The sequence below is a fragment of the Pelophylax lessonae genome (genome assembly GCF_965119305.1).
Source record: "Pelophylax lessonae genome assembly, chromosome: 9".
NCBI classification, from domain to species: Eukaryota; Metazoa; Chordata; class Amphibia; order Anura; family Ranidae; genus Pelophylax; species Pelophylax lessonae.
In genome coordinates this window covers 245,569,305-245,587,808 of record NC_138776.1, presented here as the reverse complement: position 1 = coordinate 245,587,808, position 18,504 = coordinate 245,569,305, and the positions used below count along the sequence as shown (strand labels likewise).

General features: G+C 47.0%; 1 protein-coding gene across 2 annotated transcripts in view; it reads right to left on the bottom strand.

Annotated features, from left to right (window-relative positions):
* The window catches only part of LOC309562628 (uncharacterized protein), a 42,696-nt gene that overhangs the window by 11,451 nt on the left and 12,741 nt on the right, over positions 1–18,504 (bottom strand). For both annotated transcript variants that reach the window (XM_082266883.1, XM_082266884.1), the window contains exons 3-4: positions 13,125–13,280; positions 12,623–12,713 (exon numbers count right to left, since the gene is read on the bottom strand). In XM_082266883.1, the coding sequence (XP_082123009.1) occupies positions 12,623–12,713; positions 13,125–13,280 (247 nt within the window). The remainder of the gene's footprint in view (positions 1–12,622; positions 12,714–13,124; positions 13,281–18,504) is intronic.

The window sequence follows — 18,504 nt, the reverse complement described above, 5'->3', positions numbered from 1 at the left end:
AAACGTTGGTAGGTCATGTATCTATTAAACTGTTTTTTATTGGCTAGGCCCCTGAAGAATCCAGCAATCCTCTTTTTGGTCAGCTCCCACCACTCAGCCTTGCTGCTACAAAAGTCCAGGATGGTCACCTGTGCCTGAAAGAATTCCTCAAAGGATTGTCTAACATGTTCTTCCTCAAGGAGAGTCGAATTTAATCTCCAAATGCCTTTGCCCTTCTGAGGGAAGTCTGAAGCATTCAAGACCACAGATAGCATACAGTGATCAGAGAACTCCACTGCCTGCACCACTGGGGGTGAGAAAGCAGAGGCCTCCTTCAAAAAAAACCTATCTATTCTACTCTGACTATTACCTCGATGAAATGTGAACCCTGTGTCATCCGGAAGGTGCTTAATGTGCACATCCACAAGACCAGCATTCCTAACCATACTATTTAAAAAAACGCTATCATATCCCAGCCGGTCATTGAAGTCCTTCCTGTCCTTGGGCCTAGTCACAGTATTAAAGTCACCTCCAAAAACCACTTGCCGGGATGTAAAAAGAAATGGCTTGATCCTTGTAAAAAGGCATTTCCTGTCCCACTTTGTGTGCGGCCCATAAATATTAATTAGGCGCAGGTCCTGCCCTCCCACAAGAACGTCTAAGACCATACATCTCCCAATCTCCACCTCAATAACCCGCCGGACAGTTACCATGCCGGTTTTAAACAACACTGCCACCCCGCCGTAAGGCTCGGCCGCAAGAGACCAGTAAGATGGACCATACCTCCACTCTCTCTTGGCCATATGAATATCTGCCAAGGAGGTGAGCCTAGTCTCCTGCAAAAATAAAATTTCAGCATCTAATTGGCTGAACAAAAAGAAGGCCATAGAACGAGCTCTTACTGACTTAATACTGGCGACATTTATTGTCACCACTTTTAACGGAGGGGGAACCGCCATTTGGGTTATTGAGTGGATTGCTTCTTAGCTCCCCTCTGCTGCTCATCACCAGAAGCCTCTCTCTTTCTTGAAGCCTCCTCCAACTCCATTTCAATTTCTGAATTCTGCTCAGAAGAATCCCCAGATGAGGAGATATCCCAAGCAGAAGCCCTAGAACGGTTGGGGACAGACACTGGGGCATCCTGTCCCTGTTCCGTCCTCACCGTCTGTCTCTTCCGCCTCACAACCTTCCTTCTCTCCTCCAGGTACTGCAGGTCAGATTCAGAGATGCTTTCATCTCTTGTTTTCTTCTTCTTCTTTGAAGTATTCACAGAAGACTTCTTTACAGAGGAAGCCGCAGCAGCACCCTTTTTGGTACCCTCTACCACTCCTGGTGGGTGGGGGGCTTCTTTAAGGTCACACTTAGGAAGGGAAGATTTATCGGGAATAACTGACTTGGGGGGCACAGACTTGGAAGGTTCTGACACAAGAGGAGCAGGGACAGTAGGCTGGGGGGACACAGGGACAGACACAGAAGGAATACTTACAGATACAGGAGGGGTGGGCACAGGGACTGGGGAGGGATCCTGAACAAGACCAGGGGGGTCAGTCACCGCAGAGGAGGGTGGTACAATAGGGGCCTCATCCTCCATCCTGTCCAGCCTTAAGAGGTCATCTATCACCTCTCTATCCATATTATGCAAGGCTTCAGGACATCGGCTGTAGGGGTGGCCAAGGCGCAGGCACAGGTTGCACCTTATCGCCTGGGTGCAGTCCCTGGCCACATGACCCTGCCCCCGACACACTGAACAGATCAGAGCTGAACAAGAGGAGCTAAAATGCCCCTTTTCTCCACAGCGGTGACACAGTTTTGGCTGACCGGGATAAAAAATGGTCATCCTATCCCTCCCTATAAAGGCAGAGGAGGGCAGGTGACGGACAACATTCCCATCCCTAGCCAACCTGACCGTTACCGACCAACCCCCGGTCCAGATGCCACGCTCATCATAAATTTTATCTGGCCTGGTCAAAACATCCCCATAATTTCTCAACCAGACCTCTAAGTCCCGAGCAGGAACACTCTCATTTGTGAGGATAATAGTGATTTTCTTTACTGTTGACCTTTGGGAAACTGCCACTGGCACCAGACCTTCCCATTCGGGTCTTGACCTGCACCGAGCCATATATCGTTCCCAGAACAGGTCAAGACCCTCTGGTCTGGTGAAACTAACCGTGTACTCCCGACTTCCAGCCACATGTATCAAGGCATATAGGTCATTAGCCCCAAAACCCATATCCAAGATCAGGTCCACAACCATACGCCGTGCTACAGGGACTGCACCACCTTCCCATTTAAGGAGGACTACGTTCCGCCTTGGACCCCCAGCAGGAGCCATAGACCCAAGACCAGATCCAATGGTGCTCATAGTGGCAGCCTGCAAGGGAAAACCCCGATTGGAAGCGGAGCTCCTCCTTGATTGTATTCCTGGCTTGATGATATTGCCAGGAGCACAGCTTACCACCTGTGCAAATGTAGGCTTATTAGGGCCAAGACCCCACACTGATGTCACATTATCAGGTACATTTCTATTATTATTTTCAGCTTGGCCTAAATCAGCAGCATTATCAGTTAAACATACAATGGTGGGTCCCACCACATCTGCAATGTTATTAGGTGTAGTTACTGTTTCTAATGCAGTACCAAATGCTTCCTGCTGCTGCGCTGTAGAGTCCTGGTTAGTTATTACTGAGACAGTTTTGGGCTCAGCAGAAGCAGGGTTAATCGGCTCTTCTGGGTTTTGTAGTTCCTGAGCAGAAATGTCATTTTTTAAACGTAACATTTTCTCAGCAGGCAAAGCATTGCTGAGCACAGGGGTATCATCCTGGGTGTCACTGGGAAAACCCTCATTATTAGGCAAGGTGCTAAAAGGCACAAAAACAGTTTTGTCTTTTACCTGAGACTTGATAGCTTTTATCTTATCAGGTACATGATCCGGCAAGTCCTCCACACCACCAAACACCAGCTTATCTCCCTGTACTGGAGACTCCATTACCTGGATTACCTTTAGCATGCCTCCTGAGCCCTGAGATGGCAATGGGCTGCTTACCTCACCTTGAGGGGGAAGGGGGTCAGAACATGGGGTCTCCTCCTCCACCTCCATCTTTGCAAACCTTCGGTCGTTGCTAAACTTCTCCCTGAAGGGACCATCCCTGCCTTCCATCATGGCCACGATGGTTTCCTGATGTTCCACACGGACCTTAGCTAATTGGACCTCTGAATCCATGGATCCGCGGTTCTTGCTGAACAAGCCTTCACGCTGCTTTCTCAGGCGCTTTAAATCCGCTCTAAGCTTGTAGAGCTTGTCTCTTTCCTTATTGAGGACTTTGATCCCGGCCACCACTCGCTCCCGAATGGATCCAGCATCTTCATCCTCACCAGGTGCAGAGAGATCACCAACCACGGCTTGTCCAGGAGCAGGGGTGCCATCCATCCGACCAGGGGATGGCTGAGAGCCTCCAGCAGGAGAGGCCCCGCTGGCCTGCATGGCCTCCCCAGGAAGGAGCCAGCAGGGCTGGGAGGGATTTCACCTCACTCCCCTCTCAAACAGATCACCTGGAGCAGCAACAGACACACAGCCAGAGAACCTTGCAGCAGCCACACCCGAAGCTGAATGATGGGGCACTATTCCTCCCACTGACACCAACAATGAGGAACTATTCCTCCCACTGACACCAACAATGAGGAACTATTCCTCCCACTGACACCAACAATGGGGCACTATTCCTCCCACTGACACCAACAATGAGGAACTATTCCTCCCACTGACACCAACAATGGGGCACTATTCCTCCCACTGACACCAACAATGGGGCGCTGTTCCTTCCACTGACACCAACAATGAGGAACTATTCCTCCCACTGACACCAACAATGAGGAACTATTCCTCCCACTGACACCAACAATGGGGCACTATTCCTCCCACTGACACCAACAATGGGGCACTATTCCTCCCACTGACACCAACAATGAGGAACTATTGATCTTTTATTGAAAAGAATCAAGCAACATATTTTATACAAAAGTAAAAAACATAACTATAGTACAATATTCCAACCGAAAACAAAGGAATACACATCCATGTGCAGAATATATACAATATATACATAATCCACTTCCAACATTTTTAGAAAACTATTTACATAAAGCAGCAGAGAGGGCCTAAGAGGCACAACCCATCACCTATGTATGCAGCCATTTATCAAAAACTAAGCATTAAGAAAAAATCTAGGGTGATAAGAGACAGAAAGCCACACCCGGGAAAGAGACTCCTGGCAGTCAGGGAGGCTTGAAACCCCTCCACGCCTTCAGCCAAGCCCTCTGACCCCACTTGTCTCTCTCAAGCGCTCGAATCTTCCCCACCTCATGCAGAATGTCACACACCACCACCTGAACAGGAAGGATTTTACGCCGAAGGGTGACCTGACACCGTGCGTTCCATGTGTAATAACGGACTACTAAACTAACTAAAAAAAGTGTATCCAAACAAAAGCCCCCACCAGTGTTGAATGCTCCGTACACCCACTCAGCATAACCCAGCCTGGAGAGGAAAGGAACACCGAGGGCCCGCCCCACCTGTTTGTATACCTCTATGTTAAAAGGGCAACGAAGCAGAAAATGGTCCATAGTCTCCTCCTCACCTGTACATTCCTCCCGAGGACAACCACGATCCACCCCACTGCGGAATTTCAAATTGCCCCGAACATAGAGCCTCCCGTGGAAGCACAACCAGGCCAGATCCCTGAATTTAAGGGGGACTCTAGCCAAATTAATCAATCTTAACCCTTCCCTCAAAATTGGGCCTGGGCAATCCCTTAAGGCCAGTGGGTCATGAAAGACTTCGCTCAAGACTCGTCTCATAAGGACTTTCCTCGGAGCGGATCTGAGATCTTCAGCCGACAGTCGCCACTGCCGCAGCAACTTCAGACACGGAGCGACATAGGCTGGAAGCTGACCACGATGACCCCTGAGATTCTTCACTTGGCCACCTTCTTCCCAAAGTCGCAGAAAAGGCCTAAACCAAGATCTAAACATGCCTGCCCATCCAGGAGGTTCCACTGCAAGCATACTACCAATGTTAAACTTGAGAAATAGCAGCGAAAAGAAAAGAACGGGGTTGACCATACCTAAGCCACCCTCCCTCCTGGATAGATAGGTGACATTCCTCTTGATGGGGTTCAGTCTGTTCCCCCACAGCATCTGGAAGAACACACTATAGATCCTAGCATAGAGAGACACTGGCAAGATGCAGACAGGGCTGACATACAAGAAGATCGGTATCAGGTAAGTCTTAATCAGATCAACCCTTTCCCTCAGAGATAACTTCCATCTCTTCCAGCTGACCACTTTAGTATTGGCAACTTCCAGCCTGCCTTCCCAGTTTTTGAGGCCATAATCGCCAGGTCCAAATTCAATGCCTAATATCTTAATTTTTTCCTGGGGCACTGGAAAGGTGTCCGGGAGATCAAACCCCTCACCTTCCTTTCCCATCCAAAAAACTTCACTCTTTTCCTGATTGATCTTGGAGCCTGATGCTTCAGAGTACCGTGATGTCAGAGAGACCACCTCCTCCGCTTCATCTGTCCCAGTGACAATCACTGACACATCATCCGCATAGGCAACAACCCTCAAAGGCGGCTCACCCGGGATTCCCACTGGTACCCCACACAACATGCTGCTCTCTAGCCTCCTGATGAAGGGGTCGATTGCAAACACATAGAGCAGGGGACTCAGGGGACAACCCTGGCGCACCCCAGAGCCAACCTCAAAGGACTGTCCAACCCAACCATTAACAAGAGGGAAGCTTTCTGCCCCCTTATACAAAACTTTTAACCAATCGACAAAACCACCTGGCAGACCGTACTTACTAAAGAGCAACCACAGGTACTCATGATTGACACGATCAAAAGCCTTTGCCTGATCCAATGCCAGTAGATACTTTCCCCAGCCTGCAGCCCTGCACTGCTCCAAGGCCTCCCGGACAGCTAAAACTGCTGTGAAGGTGCTCCTACCTTGGATCGAACAGTGCTGATGGCGAGAAAGCAAAGACTCTGCTACTGCCGATAGGCGCCAGAAAAGTATCTTCGCCAGCACCTTTCTATCGACATTGAGAAGGCTGATGGGGCGCCAATTCTCAATCATCGAAGGATCTTTACCTTTTGAAAGAAGAATCACAGCTGAGTGTCTCATGGAAGGGGGAAGCACCCCCTCAGCAAGACAACTGTTAAAAACCTCTACCAAATGTGGGGCCAGAATAGACTTAAAGGCTTTGTAAAACTCAGCCGTCAGACCATCCGGTCCAGGTGACTTCTTGATGGCAAGCTGTTCAATTGCCCTCGTCACCTCTTCAACTGTGATCTCTTCTGTCAAATTCATCAAAGGGACATCTCCACCATTTAGACCTGGAGTAGAGTCCAAAAAGCTTTCCATCCTGTCCCGGTCAAGCTCTTTCCTCCCAAGAAGTTCAGCATAAAAAGACCTCACGACCTCCAGGATCCCTGACCTGGACTTTGTCAAGGAACCTGTACTATCCTTAAGGCCAACGACCATCTTAACAGCTACACCCTGTTTGCAGTTCTGGTAAGGGTCAGGCGAGTGGTATTTCCCATAGTCCCGCTCCAGAACCAAAGAGGTATGCCGGTCATATTGACACTTCCTGAGGAGGATTTTCACTTCAGAGATTGCCCCAGGATCTCCTCCTCTCGAGACAAGAATATCCAGCTTCCTCCGCAAACATTGGTAGGTCATGTATCTATTAAACTGTTTTTTATTGGCTAGGCCCCTGAAGAATCCAGCAATCCTCTTTTTGGTCAGCTCCCACCACTCAGCCTTGCTGCTACAAAAGTCCAGGATGGTCACCTGTGCCTGAAAGAATTCCTCAAAGGATTGTCTAACATGTTCTTCCTCAAGGAGAGTCGAATTTAATCTCCAGATGCCTTTGCCCCTCTGAGGGAAGTCTGAAGCATTCAAGACCACAGATAGCATACAGTGATCAGAGAACTCCACTGCCTGCACCACTGGGGGTGAGAAAGCAGAGGCCTCCTTCAGAAAAAACCTATCTATCCTACTCTGACTATTACCTCGATGAAAGGTGAACCCTGTGTCATCCGGAAGGTGCTTAATGTGCACATCCACAAGACCAGCATCCCTAACCATACTATTTAAAAAAACGCTATCATATCCCAGCCTGTCATTGAAGTCCTTCCTGTCCTTGGGCCTAGTCACAGTATTAAAGTCACCTCCAAAAACCACTTGCCGGGATGTAAAAAGAAATGGCTTGATCCTTGTAAAAAGGCATTTCCTGTCCCACTTTGTGTGCGGCCCATATATATTAATTAGGCGCAGGTCCTGCCCTCCCACAAGAACGTCTAAGACCATACATCTCCCAATCTCCACCTCAATAACCCGCCGGACAGTTACCATGCCGGTTTTAAACAACACCGCCACCCCGCCGTAAGGCTCGGCCGCAAGAGACCAGTAAGATGGACCATACCTCCACTCTCTCTTGGCCATATGAATATCTGCCAAGGAGGTGAGCCTAGTCTCTTGCAAAAATAAAATTTCAGCATCTAATTGGCTGAACAAAAAGAAGGCCATAGAACGAGCTCTTACTGACTTAATACTGGCGACATTTATTGTCACCACTTTTAACGGAGGGGGAACCGCCATTTGGGTTATTGGGTGGATTGCTTCTTAGCTCCCCTCTGCTGCTCATCACCAGAAGCCTCTCTCTTTCTTGAGGCCTCCTCCAACTCCATTTCTGAGTCTGAATTTTGTTCAGAGGAAGCTCCATATGAGGAAATATCCCATGCAGAAGCCCTAGAACGGTTGGGGACAGACACTGGGGCTTCCTGCTCCGTCCTCACCGCCTGTCTCTTCCGCCTCACAACCTTCCTTCTCTCCTCCAGGTACTGCAGGTCAGACTCCAAGATGTTTTCATCTCTTGTTTTCTTCTTCAAAGTCTTTGCAGAAGACTTCTTTACAGAAGAAGCAGCAGCACCCTTTTTGGCACATCCCACCACTCCGGGTGGGGGGGGACCTTCCTTTAAGTCAGACCTAGGAGACTCATGGGGCAAGACTGACTCAGGGGGCACAGACTTGGAAGGTTCTGACACAAGAGGAGCGGGTACAGTAGGCTGGGGGGACACAGAGACAGCCACAGAAGGAATACCTACAGACACAGGAGGGTTTGCCACAGAAACTGGGGAGGGATCCTGAACAGGACCAGGGGAGTCAGTCACCGCAGGGAAAGATGGTACACCAGGGGCCTCATCCTCCATCCTGTCCAGCCTCAACAGATCATCTACTACCTCCTTCTCCATATTGTGCCAGGCCTCCGGACATCGGCTGTAGGGGTGGCCAAGGCGCAGGCACAGGTTGCACCTTATCGCCTGGGTGCAGTCCCTGGCCACATGACCCTGTCCCCGACATACCGAACATATTAAGGCTGAACAGGAGGAGCTAAAATGCCCCTTTTCTCCACAGCGGTGACATAGCTTTGGCTGACCAGGATAAAAAACAGTCATCCTATCCCTCCCTATGAAAGCCGAGGAGGGCAGGTGACGGACAACATTCCCATCCCTGGCCAACCTGACCGTTACTGACCAACCCCCAGTCCATATGCCACGTTCATCAAGAATTTTATTTGGTGTTGTCAAAACCTCACCATAGTTCCTTAACCAGACCTCTAAGTCCCGAGCAGGAACACTCTCGTTAGTGAGAATGATGGTTATTTTTTTAACCGTTGATCTCTGCGAAACAGCAACTGGTGCCAGATCTTCCCATTCGGGTCTTGACCTGCACCGAGCTTCATATCGTTCCCAGAACAGGTCAAGACCCTCTGGCCTGGTGAAGCTGATTGTGTACTCCCGGCTCCCAGCTACGTGTATTAGGGCATAAAGGTCATTCGCCCCAAAGCCCATCTCCAAAATCATATCCACCACAACACGCCGTGCTGGAGAGACTGCACCACCTTCCCATTTAAGTATAACGACATTACGTCTTGGACCCCCAGCAGAAGCCAGAGACCCAAGACCGGAACCAGGGGTGCTCAAAGTGGCAGTTTGTGGTGTTAATCTCTGCCTGGAAGCAGGGTTCCTCATTGGCTGCAGCCCTGGCCTAATAATATTACCAGGAGCAGAGCGTACCACCTGAGCAAAAGAAGGCTTATCAGGGCCAAGACCCCACACTGGTGTAACTTTAGCTGGTACATTATTATTATTATCCTTATTATTAACTGCTTGTACTGAGCCAGCAGGATTGTCTTTTACAAAAACATTAGTAGGATTATTCAGAACAGCTGTGTTGGAAGAAATGTCAGAACAATCACCATTCACTATCACAGTTTCTGCTGTAGTACCACAGGTGGCCTGATGCTGCAGTATAGAGACAGCAGCTGTGACTGGACAAACAGCCTTTGACTCAGCAAAAGGGGGGTTAATTGGTTGCTCTGGCTCTTGTAGTTCCTTTGCTGCAATGTCATTTTTTAAACGCAGTTTTTCCTGCAAGGAAACATCAGCTGCTGAAATATTGCTGGATACAAAATTACCAGCCTGGGTGTCATTGGGCAAAACATCCGCATTAGCCAAGGTGTTAAATGGCACAAAAATAGTTTTATCAGTCACTTGTGACTTGCTAGGCTTTACCTTATCAGGCACATTATCAGGAAAGTTCTCCTCACCAAACACCAGCTGATCCGCCGGTAATGGAGACTCCACTGCCTGGATCACTTTAAGCATGCCACCTGAGCCCTGAGAAGGCAATGGGCTGCTTACCTCACCTTGGGGAGTCAGGGGGTCAGAACCGGGGGTCCCTTCCTCCACCTCCATCTTTGCCATCCTTGCAAATCTCCGGTCATTGCAAAACTTTTCCTTAAAGGGCCCCTCTTTACCTTCCATCATGGCCACAATGGTTTCCTGGTGTTGAACCCGGACCTTTGCCAACTGGATTTCCGAATCCATAGATCCACGGCTGCGGCTGTGCAAACCTTCACGTTGCTTTCGCAGACGCTTCAACTCCGCTCTCAGTTTGTAGAGCTGGTCTCTCTCCCTATTCAGGACCTTGATCCCGGCCACCACTCGCTCCCGAATGGACTCGGTATCCTCATCCTCACCAGGGGCAGAGAGATCCCCAGCCATGGCTTGTCCAGGAGCAGGTATGTCATCCAGCTGCCCAGGGGATGGTTCAGAGCTTCCAGCAGGAGAGGCCCTGCTGGCCTGCATGGCCTCCCCAGATAGGGGCCAGCAGGGCTGGGAGAGATTTTACCGAACTCCCCTCTCACAGAAATCACCTGGAGCAGACACACAGCCAGAGAACCTTCCTGCAGCCACACCCGAAGCTGAATGATGGGAAACTACTCCTCCCACTGACAGCAATGATGGGGCACTATTCCTCCCACTGACACCAATGATGGGGCACTATTCCTCCCACTGACACCAACAATGAGGAACTATTCCTCCCACTGACACCAACAATGGGGCACTATTCCTCCCACTGACACCAACAATGGGGCACTATTCCTCCCACTGACACCAACAATGGGGCTTTATTCCTCCCACTGACACCAACGATAGGGCACTATTCCTCCCACTGACACCATCAATGAGGAACTATTCCTCCCACTGACACCAACAATGAAGAACTATTCCTCCCACTGACACCAACAATGGGGAACTATTCCTCCCACTGACACCAACAATGGGGAACTATTCCTCCCACTGACACCAACAATGGGGAACTATTCCTCCCACTGACACCAACAATGGGGAACTATTCCTCCCACTGACACCAACAATGGGGAACTATTCATCCCACTGACACCAATATTTAAGCACAATTCCTTCCACTGACACCAACATTTAGGCACTATTCCTTCCACTGACACCAACAGCCGAGCACTATTCCTCTCAAAGACACCAATGATGAGGCACCAGTCATTGCACTCTACCAATGACGCCAATGATGGGGCACTATATCTCCCACCAATACCTATGATGAGTCACTATTCTTCCTCCTATTGACCACAGGTGCTATGTAATTGTTTTAGTTCCACTGACCACTAAGCCTTAAGCCCCATAGGCCAAACGCCGGGCAACATCGGCCGGTTCAATAAAAAATGGCCGACATTTGGCCCGTCTGTATGGCAGCCAGTCCAGTAGAAGCGGGCCGTTTGTCTGGCTTCTGTTGGTTAAGCATGCTGGAAAACCAGCAGCTGACTGGTCCCCAATTAGCGCTGACTGGAGTGTTCTGGTGGCAGGGGGGGTTGTCAGAACACAACAATTCGGCAGGGGAGATTGCTCAGCTCCGATGGGAGCTGATCATTTTTTTTTCCTTCGTTCAAAAAAATGGATAGTGTGTACCAGGCTTAAGGCATTGTTTACTGCCACTGAAACCGGGGCATTTTCTACTCACACTGGCCACAGTCCGGCCCCACTCTGGCCCTTTGTTTAGAAGGTATGGGGCATCATTTTTTTAAGATTTCACAATTTCAGTGAAGTCCTTTTTCACCCTCTTATACAGAATTCAAAGCCTTTATAAGCAGGTTATAGATTTTGGCCAAACTTGTTGGCTTATCCTTTGGAAGTCCAAGCATGCCGTCTCCGGCGTGGGAACAGCTTAGCCAGACCCAATGGACTTCTTTATCAAAAGAGTTTAGTCGTCACACTAAAATTATATGTAACTCCACAACCAACCAACCAAGTAAAGCCCCGTACACACGCAACGAATTTCCACCGACCGGTCGTCCGTCTTTTGCCCAGAGTGGTGTTTTGTTGGTTGGAATGTGCCTAGACTGCACACTAATTTTCCCGCACGACAGAATTCTACTTCAGAAGTGATGTCATGTGTTGGATTGCTTTCTATGTGTTCTTTCATCTCTGAGCATGCCCAGTCTTGCTCATAAGATTTTTCCCCATGGAAATCTGTACAGACTGCACAAAAATCGGACGTGTTTTGACGGAGGACAAACATTTTATAGCCTGCACACCAGGATTTTTTTCGGCCAAAAAGTCGGAGTCGGTTGTCGGAAGCATCATACTAACAAGCCGAAAATCGGCAGATCGGTCGTCGGACGAAAATTCCTGGCCGAATTTCGACTCGTGTGTACGGGACTTAAGATCCACAACCAACCATCTACAAGGTTCCCGGAGCTCCGCTTAACCACTTGACCTCCAGAAGATTTTACCCCCTTCATGAACAGGGCATTTTTTTGCTATTCTGCACTGCGCTATTTTAACTGGTAATTGTGTGGTCATGAAACTCCATCCACAAATACAATTTATATAATTTTTTTCACACAAATAGAGCTTTCTTTTAGTAGTATTTCATCACCACCGGGTTTTTAATTTTATTTTATTATGTAAATAAAAAGGACCGAAAGTTTTGAAAAAAAATAAAAAAAATTTACTCTCTGCTATAAAACATATCCAATAAAAAGTTTTTAAAAAATGTAATTTTTTTATACATTTTGGTCAAAATGTATTCTGCTACATGTCTTTGGTAAACCGATTTTTGGTTGACTGACTTGTGCTGTACTGAATCAGAGCACCGATGGGGTGGCACGCGCAACCCCTACCCGGAAATGGTGGATCATGTACATGATCTGGCGCCGATAGTTTCCAGTTGTCTTCTTCTCTAAGTCCCCTCTTACCTTCCAAACTAGGCTGTTGTTTCTTCCTACGGCTTTCCACAATCTCCAGCTGCTTCTCAAGGCCATCGTGCTCTTCTAAATATTCCCATTCCTGTATATAAAAAGCAGACCGTGACACCTTTTTGGAAGCTGAACCACACAATGATATAGTCACCATCTAGACCAGGGTTTCTCAACCAGGGTTCCTCCTGAGGTTGCTAGGGGTTCCTTAAGCAATGGACAATTTCTGCCTCTCCAATAAGTTCCCAATGACACCATTGTTTCTTTTAGCTATCTGTAAGGGGTTAATGCTTCCTAATGATGACAAGAGTAAGGGGAATTCTTCCCAATGACTGTCACACTAATGTGTCATAAGTTGTAGATTTTTAATTTTAAGCAGGGGTTCCCTGAGACCAGAAATGTATTTCAATGGTTCCTCTGTGTTCAAAAGGTTGAGAAAGGCTGATCTAGACACATTCCTTCAGTTTTTGGGTAATGTTACGGAATTCCCCGCACCACTTACCTCTCCTGCAAGAAGCTCAGTGATCTTATTGGTAACTTCAAGGATCTTTTTGATGTGGTTGTTTCCTTGTGACTGAGAGCAAGGCTCCACCAATGGTCTCTGTGTGGTACTACTGTATTTCACGTGCCCTCCGGACTCCTTCACAATGACATAATCCTATATATTGGAATAGATGTCAATTGTAAAACTAGAGGACTACATAGAGGGAAACATTATTATTAAGTCATCCTACTGTTCTGTATGTACCCATGTATAGTGGGCTAAAGCTCACTGTCGGCTGACATCACCGATCCTTTAACCTCCCTGGCGGTATGATTCTTTCGGATTTTAGGTGCTGAAAGCGGTACCATTATTTTGCATGTAATTCTTGAGAATGAGCAGCCCAAACCAACTACAGTATTTACATATTTTTTTTTTTTACTGTGCGTTCTTCTTTATAACATCTCGGGTATGATAAAGTTTGAAACACAAAATCATAAATTATAATATAATACATACATACTTTAACTTATTTATAGTTTTTTATTAGGGATGCACCGAAATGAAAATTTTGGGCCGAAACCGAAACCGAAAATGCAGGATGCCCTTGGCCGAAAACCGAAACCGAAACCGAAAATGACTTTTTCCCCCAAAAAAATTTGAAATGGATAGAACAGGGACATAAACCAAAAACAGGCAGCGACGTACACCTACACCTGTCGCTGCCACCCTGTCACAGTATATGTACTGTGATGGGTTGGCAAGAGGTTAATTTAATTACCAATGGTATTTGTATTATGAGGCATGAGGGGTTAATGTATTGTCACTGCTGGTCACTCATCTATTAGTGACTGACCAGTGGCAGGTAATTAACCCCTTTGTGCTGCATTAGTGCAACCAGTGTTAATTAACACTGACACTGGTTGCACTAATGCAGCACAAAAGGGGTTAATTAACTGCCACTGGTCAGTCACTAATAGATGAGTGACCAGCAGTGACAATACATTAACCCCTCATGCCTCATAATACTAATAGCATTGGTAAGCTGCCTCAGCTCCCCTCCCCCCTCCCCCACTGCCTCAGCGTCCTCCTCCTCGGGTGTCCTCTCCTGCATTCAAAAGTCCCGCCTCTGGCCGGCGGCACCGCCTCTCAATGATGTCCCTACTACTCTGTGCATTATGAATGGACATACTAGGCGGGGGGCGGGGCGAGCGGCCGCTATAGAGAGAACTATTGTGATCCTTCACTGTCAGCTCCTCACGTCTATGTATGAATGAGAACTGAACTGAGCTGACACCGGGCGGGGGGGCGGGCGGAGCGGCCGCTATTAGCTGTGACTATGTGAGAGCTTCTCTTCCTTGTCAGCGGAGATACGTGCCTGTCAGGGAAGAGAAGCTCTCACATAGTCACAGCTAATAGCGGCCGCTCCGCCCGCCCCCCCGCCCGGTGTCAGCTCAGTTCAGTTCTCATTCATACATAGACGTGAGGAGCTGACAGTGAAGGATCACAATAGTTCTCTCTATAGCGGCCGCTCTCCCCGCCCCCCGCCTAGTATGTCCATTCATAATGCACAGAGTAGTAGGGACATTATTAAGAGGCGGACGGCCGGCCAGAGGCGGGACTTTTGAAACCTGCCCTGCGCTGCGCTGCGCTGCGCCCTCCTCCTTCCCCACGGCGGCCATTTTTATTTTCGGCACTGTTAACCCATTATCGGCCGAAATGAGAGAGGCTCATTTTCGGCCGATAATTTCGGTGGCCGAAATTTCGGTGCATCCCTATTTTTTATGTATACATATATATATATATATACACACACACACATATATATATATATATATATATATATAAATATATATATATATATATATATATATATATATATATACACATAAAAAGTACAGTAAAACTGCAGGAAAGGGCACTGGGGGGCGATGTAATGTGAATTTATTTTATTTTGAATGGTATCAGTGTGTTTGGTGTGTTTTACATTTGAATTTGCCGCCGGTTCCATCCCCCTGCGAACATCACGTCGCAGGAGACGTAAGCCGGGGCACGGAGAGGATCGGGAGGAAGATCCGCCGCCGCATACCGCTCGCATACATTGCTGGATCCCGGTGACAAGGTAAGTAACCTTTTTTTCAGGATCCAGCTATGCTTCTGGCGGTACCCCGAGTGTGGCTCGGGGTTACCGCTTTTGGCTCTGAAATTTAACCCCAGGCCACGCTCGGGAATACCGCTAAGAAGGTTAATGTCAAGATCCACCCAGATGCCTGAGCGGCAGCTTGCTCAGCCTTTCATCATGATGCTGAGAGCCTGAGCCAGCCGCTCCCACCCCCTCCCCAGCCCTGTACTCCAGTGAGCTTTGGCTCTCTGCTCAGCGAAGACCCAAGAACTGAGCAATCAGCTGTCTTTGATTGCTCACTTAATGGTGTAGAGACTGCGGAGGACAGATGCAGCATTGGATCGATGCTGCATCCAACTAGGGAAGTATGCATGATTTTTTTTTTCAAAACCCGAGACCCTATTGCTTAAAGGAAAAATTTTAAATCAAGCAGCCTGAAAAAGCACTTTACTCTCTGGCGAACATCGAGTCCGAGCTTCGCTCTCTTCAAGAGTTACAGCCTACAGAAGAATCTTTACATGCAACACACTTCCAGGTAAGTCGAATCATTGGTCCCCTACTGTGCACACTGCATAACCAGGGCCACAGACATCTGACACCAGGTTGTGTTGAATGCAGATTTTCTTGCAAGTCAGAGGCTTTAACCACTTTAGCTCCAGAAGGTTTTACCCCCTTCATGGCCAGGGCATTTTTTGCTATTCATCACTGCGCTATTTTTTTTTTTTATTTTTTTTATTTCAATTTGTGCATAAAAACGAACATTCCAAACGTCCTTTCAACAAAGGGACAAAACAATATAAAATAAAAAAATATACAATATCCAAATAATTATCTGTTTACTTAGTATTCATAATCTCTTTATGCCAATGTATATCCATTTAGCTTAATTGATCGCCGTTGTCCTGGTGTGCCCCAACCCCTTGCTCCATTGCAATCATAGATTTATTTCCTCATCATACTATGTGCATCCCTCTATATCCTCTTGGTTATCTCCTTATATTCAACCATTGGTTAATGTTGATTGACACCAATTATCCCAAATTTTATTATATTTCGTTGAGCATCCTCTATGCATATATAATACTTTTTCAAATGGTAAAATCTGATTTACCGCTCTTATCCAGTTCTTAACAGCAGGGGGCTTCACTTGAATCCACTTAACTGTGATTGTTTTCCTTGCCATAAACAGCGTTTCTCTAAGCATTATCTTGTGATATCTAGACCATGTTATTTCATCTAATATACCCAGCAAACAGGTTTCTGGGGTCAAAGGTACAGGCATATTCAGGACAGAGGATAATATTTGAATTATTTCCTGCCAGAATCTTGATATCACTGGACAAAACCACATAATATGTATAAAGTCTGCCCGCTTAGCACTGCATCTCAAACATCACTGCGCTATTTTAACTGGCAATTGCCCGGTCATGCATTACTCTACGTTAATGATATTTTTATCATTTTTTCACACAAATAGAGCTATCTGTTGGAGGCATTTGAAAAAGTAAATATTTTTTATTCATTCTTACTATTTTTTTTCCATTTTTTTTAAACATTTTGTTTCACTTTTTACTATTTTTTTTTTCATTCTGTTATTAGAATAGTTTAGTGTCACCATAGTAACACTGTTCTACTCTGGGGGGTTGATCAGTGATTTTTCATTTTTACATTTTGTTTGTTGTTACAATGAATATCATTGTAACAACAAAGTTTTCAACTGTTATGAATGGGTTAACCTGTTTGGCTACAGCTAATCACATGGTACAGGGTGCTGTGATTGGCCCAGGTACCATGTGACAGCTGTGGGCCAAACACAGCATAGGCAACAGCGATCATACAATAACCAGGCCTCCGATTACTGGAATCTGCAATCGGTTGTGGACACAGCGGTCACAGAGGGGTGCCTGTACTGTGGTGGGTTGGCAAGGGGTTAAAGAGAACGAGGTTCGAATTTATTGCCCTCCAGAAAGGAAAGTATTAAAGGAGTAATACAGCCAAAGCTTTTTTGGCTGCACTTCTATTGATCACAGGAGTAATGTTCGTCCTGAACACCTGTGACCCGTTTTCAGCTGTCGGCTGACGTCACAGAGTCGGTCCAGGCTCTGAAAAGATCTCGACCATATGATCAGGATCCACCCAAATGCCTAGACGGGCAGCTAGCTGAGTCTCTCAGAGAGCATGAGCCAGAACCTCCTAACTGTCCACAGCCCCACGCTCCAGTGAGCACTGGAGGGGCAAAGCCGAGAGCTGGTAAATGACAGTCACCAGCTCTCTGCTACCTGAAGACTGAGAGCTGAGCGATTAGCGGTCTTTAATCGCACAGTTCTCGGTGTTAGGGTTGACAGGGGACAGATGCAGTATCCATCTAGGCGAGTAATTTTTTTGTTTTAGTGAAACCCGAACTTCACTATTAACCCCTTTGCACTGGCGCCTTCTGGCCCTTTAGGAGGTTTCAGATCCCTGTTGGGGTTTATGATCATGTGATCGTGGTAATTGGCAAAGCTGTGTTATAATCCAATAGTACAATCCTTGTAAAATATCCTTTAGAAGTATGTGATGAAAAAGAAGATGGATCCACCACCAAGGGGAAGAAACACACTGTCTCTTACCAGATTCAAATGCCTGCTGAGTTCAGCAGCAGTCAAAAATGCCCCTGATGATGTCAGATATGACGAAACGTGTCGGAAGGAGCTTAGCCACGTGACGCAGACATGCAACTGGAGGTCGGCCATATTGGTGATTGGAAACAAATCATAGCTGTTATCCCTATGAGACCTTGCTTGTTGGTGTGGAGATATTGTGAGTACCCTGTGCATAGCTTTTTTGTGAAATCAATAAAACTAGTTTGAGCGATGCTTGCGCAATGATCGTTTTTATTTTTATATTCATATATTGTTGGAGTCCTTTCCCCATGAATTCAAGGAACCTGGACCTAGTGATCAGTTGATCATACAAGCGTTTTTGACTGCTGCTAGATTCAGCAGTCATTTGAATCTAGTAAGAGACAATGCGTTTCTTCCCCTTGGTGGTGGATCCATCTTCTTTTTCATCACATATGTTTGTCTTACTTCACTGGAGGACTTTGGACTTTTTTCTGAGCGCTGCTGTTTTGTTTTAATTGAATTGCTCTTCATCCGTTACCAATAGGATTTTTGGCTAGCTGCTTGGGAGTTGGGACTATTAATTATATGTTTTATATCGTTTCCTATATCCTCTCTCAGTGGTGTCATTTTCTGAAGAAGGATTTTTTTCGCACATCATTATCCTAGCGCAATATTT